General features: G+C 38.6%; 1 protein-coding gene across 1 annotated transcript; it reads right to left on the bottom strand.

Moving 5' to 3' along the window:
* Positions 1–1,858: 1,858 nt before the first annotated feature.
* On the bottom strand, positions 1,859–3,813 carry LOC130469855 (uncharacterized). Its single transcript, XM_056839367.1, has 2 exons — positions 3,285–3,813; positions 1,859–3,171 (listed from the first exon to the last, which is right to left on the bottom strand). Exons 1-2 carry the CDS (start codon positions 3,811–3,813, stop codon positions 1,859–1,861), a joined length of 1,842 nt encoding a protein of 613 aa, XP_056695345.1.
* Positions 3,814–11,560: the final 7,747 nt, after the last annotated feature.

The following is an 11,560-nucleotide window of genomic DNA, read 5'->3' as shown; positions in this document are numbered from 1 at the left end:
TTAATAAGTAAAAACTAGTATTGAAGCCCGTGCGATGCACGGGTTTGTAAAGAAAAATACATATTTAATTATCTTATTATATCATCGTATACAGATAGATAACTGTAGATGTAATAGAAAGTTAAAATAGTATGCATGGGTTTTTAATAAAAAGTACATATAGAAAGTTAAAATAGTATCTCAATATTTAAAATGTTTATGCATAAGTCGCTGATAGAAAAATCGAGTTATAAAATGATTAGTTCGATAATGGTAAAACTCAAGTTAGTCATGCATGTGATCTCAACACAATAATTACATATAATTTGTATAAGTATAGACTCACACTGTCCTTATTTTTTCGCCTCATATTCTATTTAGTGCATTTTTAGAGATTGTATCATTTACCACTATATACGATATAAGTTGTGGAATCATAATCCATTAGTTGATGGAATTAAATTCCCTTCAAAAAAGATTATAAATTACTCTCCCACCATTGCTCCGCATGCATGTTGCATTATAAGCAAACTATTTGTGTTTTGTTCTTAGTTATCGGCATAACTGATTTGTGATTTTCTATTATTATATTTTTCTAATATTATTGTATTTCATCAATTAATATTTTTTGCAATAATTTTGAGTATATCTATAATAAATGTATTAAAATTACTACTCCCTCCGTCTCTTTTTGTTTTTCACGTTTTCCTTTTTGGATATTTCAAAATGTTCTTTACATTTCCTTTTATATTATCACATAAATAACTTAGTATTCTATCAAAATTTGTGTCCAATCATTATTTAACCAATCAAATTCATTGGGTCATTTAATCTCTCACACTTTTCAATTGAGACATTAAATTTTTCTCATTTCCCAATATCAAAATTTTGATAAAAGTGAAAACATTATAAATAAAAACGTAATTTATCTTGTTTAAATAAAAAAATTTAAGGGATTTCAATGCAAATTAATTATTCGTTAAAACGCGTGAAAAACACCAAACGTAAAAAACAAAAAAAAGATGGAGGGAGTAATTATTTTCTTTGACCCATTGACCTGGCCTTTTTATTTTGCTTTCCAACTATTAATGTAGTAATAAGTGGTAAAGTGGAACTTGTCATAACATGATGGCCATCTAATACCCCAAGACCCAAATACTCAATTAATGTAATAATTAGTGGTAATTTCCTATGTCCAAAAGGGGAAAAAACGTGATGATGACGGGTCATCACATCCAATTTAATTCTTCCTCCCTAATTTTGTCACCGACACCCTCATTCATTAGAATTAGCTTACTTTGGGTAAATTAAAAGAATTTGGAACTTGTATTCATCAGATCGGAAAACAACCACAAGATCGTCGGCGACGCCATGGATCCGCCTGCATATCAATCCCAACTATCTTCTTCGTCCTCTACTCAATATTCCGGGTAATCTCTCTTTCTTTTTCGTATCAATTATCTTCATTTTCATTTTGATAAGCAATTTCTTGGAATTATCACTATTGCTGCACTAATTTTTGCAATTTCATCCAATTTCTATGTATTACATTGAGATTTCTGAGTTAGATTTACTGGTTAGTGTAGAAGATAATAAATTTTGTTTGGGCTCAATATTAGATGAGATTTCTTTCTTTCACAGATTCTATATTAAATCCTTAGATTAGTTCTTTGTTTGTCTTTGTTGATTTGTTTGTTTGTCTGAGTGTTTTTTTGATGAAATATGTTTTGCTATTTTCTTTCGATTTAATGTAGGTCGTTGGTAACTGATCTCAATCATAATTTATTATTAATAACTACAGAGTTTTTAAGCAACTACTTTTTACTACTTGTTTAAAAAGAGAGTAAAACATCTAATAACATCCAAGTAAAAGAATCCATCAATTGTTTTCCTTAAACATGCTTGGCAAGTTTGTAAATACTTCCTTGTAGACGATGTTCTTTGTGTGCCTTTTGTACTTTTGGAAGGAATCATCAATGAAGAACTTAAGGCCCTCCGGGGAAGTTGTTCTTGATGCCGCCACATAGAGTTGTCCATGGCTGAAAACGGGTTTTGGCAGGTAAACTCCTACATGTGAGAGAGACTGACCTTGGCTTTTGTTTATAGTCATGGCATAGCAAGGCTTTAAAGGGTACTGTCTTCTTTTCAAGATGAATGGTATTTTGGTGTCCGTCGATGTCATGACAATTCTGGGTATTAGATATTTGTTACCTTGTTTCGATCCTGTTATGATCCTTCCTTCGATTACAAACTTTCCGAGGTGGGTTATAATTAGGCGAGTTCCGTTACACAGCCCCTGTGGTGGGTTGATATTCCTGAGAAGCATGACCGGCATTCCTACTTTCAGCTTCAGCTCGTGGTGTGGTAAGCCTGATAACTTTAAACTGTTTAGATATTCAGTGGGATATGCAGTGAACTGTTGCTCGCCATCAGTCGAAGATAAGCATACTTCATCACAGCTCTTGTATGTCTTTTCTTCCATGGGTAAGAGACCCATCATGTACTCGTTTATGGTGTCTGCGGTATCATTTAAAGGAGTGAGTATTGCCCTCTCCCTTAAATATTGCTCTTGACATCTTTTCTGCTCAAAATTTGGGTAAATGGTATCCACAATCCCGTGTAGATCAGATATATCTACGTCACCTATATACTCATCCGGTATTTCAATCCACGTGCCTTCAGCTTCATGGTCCTCCGATCGTACTTCAAGCCTTCCATCACCCATTTCTAGTAGCCACTCATTGAACCTCTTATTCTTTTTGTAGTTCTCTGTCTCGGCCTCCCCTTCTTGTACCCTCATACTCTGTTTAAGAACAAACACGTTGCAAGAATTCCATATGTGGGACCTGTTTATAGACGCTTGGACGATATCTTGCCTGCCTCCTTTTGGCACTATTGGTAGTACTTGGCGAAAGTCCCCTCCGAGTAATACAACCTTTCCTCCAAATAACTTAGTTCCTGCCTCTGGTTTCTTATATCCTACTATATCTCTCATAGTGCGATCAAGGGCTTCAAATGTGAATCTGTGGTCCATGGGTGCTTCGTCCCATATAATCAATGATGTATGTTGGAGGAGTTCTGCTAACTGTGTTTTGCGCTTGATGTTACATGTTGAATTCTCTAGTAGGTCTATCGGTATTTCAAACCGGCTGTGAGCTGTCCTTCCTCCGGGCAAAAGCAGTGCAGCAATACCTGACATGACATTCCAAGATGTGGAAATATATTGTGTTAGTTGTGTTTATCCTTTTTCTTAGGTTTAACTTCAGGAAATTAATGATGAATATTAAATTATTGCCTTCTCTTACCCGATGACGCAACATTTAAAACTATCTTCCGATCTGCCCTGAGCCTTGCTGAGATGGTGCAGTACAAAAATGTCTTCCCGGTTCCTCCGTGACCATACAGGAAAAAGATCTCCCCAGTATCCTTTTCAACAGCTTGTACTACTCTATCATAAACATCTAATTGCTCTTTGTTCAAGCTTCTGATTCTTGTTGACCAATCTTCTTGTAGTTGTTTGATGTCATAGAGCCTTTCTTCTGCTATAAGCCTGTTATCCATGGACTCCACTCCCGTCAAATCAGGTTGTGGCATCTCTTTGAAATCTGCTAAGGACTTTCCAAATTTCACCAGGATCCTATCTATTTCCAATAGCGTGTATGTCCTTATCTGATCTTCTGAAAGTATGAGCTCTGGATGTTTAAATAATCTCCTTTTCTTCCGCTCTATGTCTTCTGAGAGGTCCTTGAAGCTGCATTCCCATAGTGTCTTTACATCAGTTACTTCGCAGAATAAAAGTAGTGTGACAAAAAGTTCCCTTAGTTGGTATGGCATCGCCCACTGACTTGCTTCTTGTAGTGCGTCGCGCCACTCTTTGTCGTTGTTTAGTAGGCCTAAAACATAGCATGCTTCCTTGTACATAGGGTGCAAATGTCCAACAACAGTCCTAATTTGCTAAAAGCTTAAAGAGCCCCTGACAATGTTGAGAAGCAGGCGAAGGTAGTACCTCTCCCCTGATGTAGGGTGAACATATGCGATTCTCCCTATGGCCTTGCGTTGTTCTCGGGCTGCCCATGACTTTTTCTTCTTTTTATTCCCTAGTTCATCTACCTGTTCAATGTCTGTCCACACATATTTTGTAGGAAATTCTGCATATGTTAAGGTCCTTGCATTCTCGTCAATTGCATTTGTTTTCATCCATTCTGTGAGCATTGTTTCATTTACATCTGATTTGTTAACTACCATGCTTAAATTGTCGCTGTCTCTTATCACAACTGCTTGTTCTCCTTCCAGGTGTACAGGCAGGCGTATGACTGCAGGACTTCTTTCCTGAATTTCAAACTCAAAAATTCTCCATGCGGCCTCACATGCTGAGATGTATCTACAATCAAGGTACGATTTTATTTCATCAGCTTGGTCATCAGTTATGATCATGGTTGTCCTATCTGGTCCCTTGCAAATGTACTTAAAAAGGTATTTGATTGCCCGTGCTGTGTTGCACCATTCCACATTGATATGAGCGTCAAACATCATAAGTAGGCCTGGATTGTATGGTACTATTGACCTATTGTCCATAAGATGATCGCCTTTTTTAATGATCCTGGTGCAAAAGTAATTATTTATTATTTATATTAAGAATATAACAATGCTTGAATTAATTGGTTGAATAAACAGAATTGCCATGAAAATACATGTGTTGGTACCTTCCGTCTTCCCTTCTTCTGTATTTTGGATGACCGTTGCTATCAATAGTTGTCTCTTGATTGAAATTCTTTGGAAAATTCTTGCTGCACTTCTTATCGATCATGCATGGGCATTTTGGATTGGCACTACCGCATGGTCCATGAACCATATAGCGTGATACAGCAGCGTACAATCCAGGATTACTTTCTTTGTCTGGAATTTCTGCATGTATGATACTGTCAATGTATTCCGGCGTGAGCTGTAATCCTTTTCCTTCTAGCCATAGAAGTATATGTGCATGAGGTAAACCTCTCTTTTGGAACTCCACGGTGGCAACATCTGCATTGCATAAAAGGTTATAGATGTTAATTATTTTTAACTACTTTAACTTTGAATTAATATATCTAACTGCCAAAAGTGATAGTTGTTAATTTGTCTAACTGCCAAAAGTGATAGTTGTTTTTACCTGCCACGTCAACTCCGAAGTAATGGTCTTCTTTAAGAACCTTCATCAATTGTTTTAGCTTGAGCTTAAACACTCTTGCCATGATATCGGGGCGATCTTCCGGCTTTTGTCCTTCTATATTACTTAACATAGATTCTACTTCTGGCCATTTTGGGTTTGCAGTGAATGTTATGAACAGATGCGGGCTTCCGTACCATCTACAAATTGCCATAGCGTCTTGATAGTTTTGGTACATGTATCTTGGACCTCCTGTGAATGATGCTGGCAGAACTATTCTTTTTCCAACTGCAGCCCCGGTTGTGTCTCCATTTACCATTGCATCTCTTAGGTTGTTGTAAATTTCACACCTAAGTTGTGGTTGGTTGTGACGAATAAAAGACAACCTTTCTTCTTCAATTGCACAGTAGCAGTCGACTATAAATTGCTGTAGTAATCGCCCTCCTCGGATTAGAGTTTGTGCTTCAGTTTTTCTTGTCTGCAACCTATATGCGTAATACTCCCTCATCGTGACACATTCCCTTTTGGCTCTTCCTGACCCTTTTTCGTTGCTGTAAACTATCCCAAGATGGTAGCTATCTTCACCATATGGGAAAAGCAATGGGTACTGTAGAGCCATGAAGCTTGGGTGAAGCTCACTGATTCTTTGTAATCCCTCCGATTTGTGTTCAATTATTACATCTCTTCCATAAGTGTTGTGGCCAATATCTCCTACTATGAGGGCGGCTACCTCTGATGATGTTGGTGCGTTATATGCCTTGTTTTTTTTGTCTCTTGTACCTAGCAGCCTGATGGACCATGTGGTTTTCGTTGACTGTTGTATTCTCTCTTGTGCCTTACGAAAGGTTCGGGCTAGGGGGTTAACTTTGTCAAGCATTGTTTTCAATTCGGAAACTAAGTCTGAATCCAATTCCGGGCTCTTTTCATGCTTGCAGATAGCTCTTTCTCTCATGCTAATTTCATTAGCACTGTCATATACATATAGCTGAGCAAATGCTGGCTGATTGTCATCAACTGGGAGAAGTGATCCTATTAGGTGATGGTTCTGTCCACTAACTCTGAAAACATATGGGCCGGGAGTTGAGTTTACAGAAGCATCAAGCTTGGCCCCCATTGAAGTAAATGCAAAACATGCATTGTACATGCGAATAAGCTGTCTAAATATTGCGGCAGCTCTGCCCCCAATGTAATCCAGCAGCTTCGCCAAAGGCTCTGGTGGTTCTTTAAGTTTTGGCAGTTTTACTTTACCCTCTCGACAACACATGTTGAAGACTGTCCTGTTTTTCTTGCTTGCTGTTTTGACCCTCTCTTCATACCACATTAGTGCACTGCAATATGGACATTCATACTCTGGTGGGCCTAAATCCTTGTACTTGTTATCAGTTTCTGTTCCTGCACATTAATCAACTCATGCATATAAATTATAAGTGCAAAGTCATGAAAATATACACGAAAAAGAATTTGAAGCTATTGAAGCGATTGGATGGTGGCTGTTAAATTTGTCTGACTCCGGCAGCTATATATGATTTAATGACTTAAGTTCTTTGAAATTAATTTTGTGTTTTGTAGCTTATTAACATGTTTATGTTATCTATTTTTCAGCTATCTTAAAGTGGGATATCTAGAAGTGTAGTCAAAAGTGCAACAGAAGGGAACACAACAATACACAAAAAATATAGAAGAATTTCTTTCAAAGAGAATAATCAACCTTCATTTCAGAAGAGACCTATTTGGTAGCAGATTAATTTCGGCATCAAATACATGGAACACAAATATGATTTTACACAGCAGTGAGGATACACAGCAGCTTAAAACGGGGACTCGCAAAGAATGGAGATTTTACAGTTAAATTAGGTTATTGGCTCTTGCAAGCAGGAAAGACATTGCAATTAGCAGGAATACGGTTTCGGAAGACTGGAAACCTCCAAAACAGAGCTACGCCTACAAAGAAGACTCTTCGGGAAAAAATATAGATGTCATGGAAGGAGGATATGTGATTTGGGCCGAGACCAAGAATCTTTCTAACACTTGTTTAGAGACAGACAGATGACCAAAAAAAAGCTGGAAAGTGAGATGGTTAGGGATGGGAGCAATTAGTACTGTGTTTTGCTAAGCTACTTGTTAAAGAAAGAAAAACGGTATGGGGAGGGTTATGGAGTTTACAGCAACCCTTTGGGCTTGTGGCTTCACAGTAATGATATTATCTAAAGAAACCCTCAAGGAATTTTGATTCTCCCCCACAGTCATTTGAAGCGGACACAATTTGTCCTTGACCATGAGGGTCGTATCAGGTAATTTTACTGTCTCATGGCTTGGGACGGAAAGTGAATATTTATTCAGATACAGGAATTTAAACAGGCAATATTTGTTTGAGCTCATTACAAACTTCTGGTGTTGTGCTTACCATGGCTTAGTTTGCACAATTTTTAAATGAAAACTATATGGGAATTTCTACAGAGTGACCTCATGGCTATGCTCAACTGAAATAAGGCAGCACACTTCATAAATTTCTTGTTACATGGAATTAGACTGAAGAAAATTGTGTAAAAGCAGAGAGAAGGGTTCTGTCATCATTATTTCTCACTTTGTAGCGATTGCACGAATACTCCACTATTGTTAATTTCTACAATTCAATCATGATTGTTTAAGTTACCTTTATTTGGTACTATAAAATTTGTTCTTTTGAGAATAATACTAATTAAGGCCTTGTAAAGTGGTGTACTTGGTCTCATGAATACTTGTCCTGTTTTTGCAGATGACAACAGCTATTGCAATCGAGGAGTATAATGAAGATGATGACAGTGTTTATGTTGTGATAGAGTAAGTCACTACATTATCTTGAATTATCCACTTATAGCTCTTCTCTTTTTTCTTTTTGAAATTCAATTTGGCTTCATTCTGACTGCCACTGATATGATTTTACGCATGGTGGTGATGTCAACTGGTCACAGCGAATAATGGAAATTCCTTCTAAATACTCAGACACTTCAGGATTTTAAACAGGCAATATTTGTTTGACCTCATTATAAACTTCTGTTGTTGTGCTTTCCATGGCTTAGTTGCATTGCGTTTAAAGCACTATTTAGGCAAATAATCCTAATTTTCTAAACATGTATGAAACTATATGGGAATTTCTGCAAGGCTAAGTATATATTATTGATCCAGTTAAACAAAATTCTAGTTGAGTTTACAATCGAGTACCTGAAATTGATTCAATTCGTCTCCGTTGTCTTTTTTCATTGATTATTATCCGTCTTCTTTTTCTTCGTTCTCTTTGTAAATCCTTTTCACTGGAGTGCACTTCCCTTATTATTTCTTCATTGATTATTGTCCGTCTTCTTTTTCTTCGTTCTCTTTGTAAATCCTTTTCACTGGAGTGCACTTCCCTTATTATTTCTTCATTGATTATTATCCGTCTTCTTTTTCTTCGTTCTCTTTGTAAACCCTTTTCACTGGAGTGCACTTCCCTTGTTATTTCTGCCGCACAAAAAGAACATGCAAATTATGTAAAATCAAATCGCATAGCTAAAAACATTAAAATTCGAGTTGTACGGTCGAGTACCTGGAATTGGTTCATGTCGTTTTTTTTTTTTTTTTTTTTTTTTTTTTTTTTGACATATGCGTAAAGAAGGTTACAAACCATTAGAAAAACTTAAAAGGGTAGCAGCTGATTTGGTAGCTAGCAGATGTGCCTGTTGTATCCTCTGCCGGTCCACTTTGTGAATTGTGCACCATTTGAACACTCTTCCAATCCGCTGGATTTCCTTGATAGTCCAACTAATCTGAATATCCACCTGTGACTTATCCTGTAACATAGCAACCAGATTATGAGAGTCAGTAAAAACAGCTACGGAGTCGATAGCAGAGTGAGCAGCCCATCTCAAGCCAAGAAGACAAGCCAGAGCTTCTGCGTGCAGAGATGAACTAGCCACCCCAAAGGTCGCACCCCCTATTACTTCTAGATCGTTGATCGTTTCAAGGTACCACCCCATTCCTGCTCTCATCGTGTTCTTGTTCCATCCACCATCGATTAAGAGAACCCTCTGATCTCCCCCTTGCCCCTCTTTTGCTAGAGTTGCATGAAAGAACCCAGGGGGGTACAAAGGATCTCCATCTGGAGGATGCAGCTGACGCATGTTTGTTGAAACACTACTTTGCAACAAACCTTGTTGACTACAAGCTTCGGAAATGACCGCCTTCACCGTTACCCTATTCCACGCACTTCCTCTAAAGACATGGTTGTTCCTGGATACCCATAAACCCCACAACGTCCCTATGAAGTACGTACACCTTTCACTTTCCCTACCATCCTGGCCGATAAACTGCCGGATATAATAGAGGAGCCAATCCAAAAAAGGAAGATCCCCATTGATTTCTGAGTGGATACCTAAGTTCCCACCCCTCCAAGTTTCCTTTGCTATGTCACAAAACCTAAAAATGTGTTGGGTATCTTCATCCCTGTATTTGCAGAAGTCACAAAGCAGAGAAACATGTATACCTCTCCTATTAAGACCTACCTTCGTAGCCAGACCCCCTCTGAAAATTTTCCACATGAAGAGCTTCCATTTAGGAAGAATCTTAAGGGACCACAAGAGTTTAAACACATCTGGTATCCGAGTTCTCTGATTTGAGGGAACCTCGTTGGAGGAGAGCATAGCATATGCTGTTTTGACTGTTAGTTTCCCTGACTTGTGATGCCTCCAATAAAGGAAATCTTGATTTTCCTCCTCCGGTAGCTCCAAAGAAACAATACTCTGAGCATCATAGAATCTGAAACAGGAATTTATCTTGTGATGATTCCAAGTTGCTCCAAAGGGCAGTATAAAGTCCTTAACCTTCCACTCTTCTGCCTGCTGTTGAGTAATGTGGGACTTGAATTCTGGAATCCTGCCGTGTACCCATCTGGCTTTTCCTGCGAAGACTTTGTCACCACTGCCAATCTTCCAATCACACCCATCTAAAATGAGGTTACCGGCTCTGGCCAGTCCTCTCATCCCCCATGAAAGGCCCCTCCCTAAAATTGTAGTAGGATTTCCGTTGAGAAGCGCAAAGGGTAATTTGTTGTCACAAATTTTTGAGAGGACCAGTTGAGGGTTATTCAGTAGTCGCCAGGCCTGTTTCATGAGGAGAGCTCTATTCAAATTTGCCATGTTTCTTATTCCTAACCCCCCCATTCCTTTAGGAAGTTGCACTGAATCCCTCTTAACCCAATGCATCCCGTTATTCTCCTTCCTTGCCCAGAAAAACCGAGTGACTAGGGAGTCAATTTTTGAGCATATTTCCAGCGGAATTTCCATACAGCTAAGAACATGAGATGTAGTGGCAATCAAGACCGTGTTGATGAGAATCAACTTTTGCGCTTGCGATAGGTTGATAGCATTCCAAGCATTGATTTTCCCTGCAATCTTATCGAGCAGGAATTGGAAATGGGTTTGCTTCTTTCCCTGTAAATCTATCGGAACTCCAAGGTGCATACCAAGGGTGTCCACCTGAGGCATGTTGAGAATATTACGAATAGATTGCCGATCAGAATCAGGTGTGTTCGGGCTAACCTTGAAATGTGATTTAGCTAGATTGATTTGTTGCCCTGAAATCTCACAGAACCTCGAGATGATAGCTTTGATATTAGTGCACCCCGTTTCTGAAGCTTTGGAAAAAGAGAAGAGCATCATCCGCAAAAAACAAATGAGAAATCTTTGGACTCCTCCTTTCTATAGAGATCCCCTGAAACTGACGTAACTCTGTTCCTAATTGCAGCATTCTAGAAAGAATATCCATACAGAAAAGGAAAAGATATGGGGATAAAGGATCTCCTTGTCTGATTCCACATTTTGGCCGAAATTGCTCTGTCGTTTCACCATTGATGAGGACCTTATACGAGACTGTTGAGATGCATTGAAAAATAAGTTGTAACCAATGAGCTGGAAATCCATAAGCTCTAAGAACCCTAATGAGAAAATCCCAGTGGACTCTATCATAGGCTTTGCTCATGTCAATCTTGATAGCTCCCAAATACCCTTTGCCCGTCGATCTTTTGTTAACTTTGTCGATCAGTTCATGGCTCAACAGAATGTTGTCAGTCATGTATCTACCAGAAATGAAAGCATGTTGAGACGGATGAATAATGGACGGCAGCACCTGCTTCAACCTTTGAGCAATACACTTCGAAGCACATTTGTAGATAGAATTGCAGAGACTAATTGGCCTTAAGTGACCAACTTCCTCTGGCACATCCCGCTTTGGGATCATGACCAAGAGAGAATGATTCCATTCTTTTAGAAGATATCCCGTAGAAAGAAAGCTCAAAACTGCCTTACAAACCGACGAACCCACAGTTGACCAATGTTCTTTGAAGAAGGCAACTGAGTACCCGTCTGGGCCCGGAGATTTAGCACTAGCCATTGAAAACATGCTCAATTTAATCTCATCGTCCGT

The sequence above is a fragment of the Spinacia oleracea genome, chromosome 3 (assembly GCF_020520425.1).
Source record: "Spinacia oleracea cultivar Varoflay chromosome 3, BTI_SOV_V1, whole genome shotgun sequence".
Classification (NCBI taxonomy): domain Eukaryota; kingdom Viridiplantae; phylum Streptophyta; class Magnoliopsida; order Caryophyllales; family Amaranthaceae; genus Spinacia; species Spinacia oleracea.
Note: the sequence above shows the minus strand (reverse complement) of the source record. Positions and strands in the feature narration are given on the sequence as shown.

What these genes read in the sequence shown, in the direction of transcription:
- LOC130469855 (XM_056839367.1), bottom strand. Translation starts at nt 3,813, where the DNA reads ATGCCATACCAACTAAGGGAACTTTTTGTCACACTACTTTTATTCTGC. An exon ending in TTTAAATGTTGCGTCATCGG is followed by an intron (nt 3,172 to 3,284) that starts GTAAGAGAAGGC and finishes ATGTCATGTCAG; the next exon opens with GTATTGCTGCACTGCTTTTG.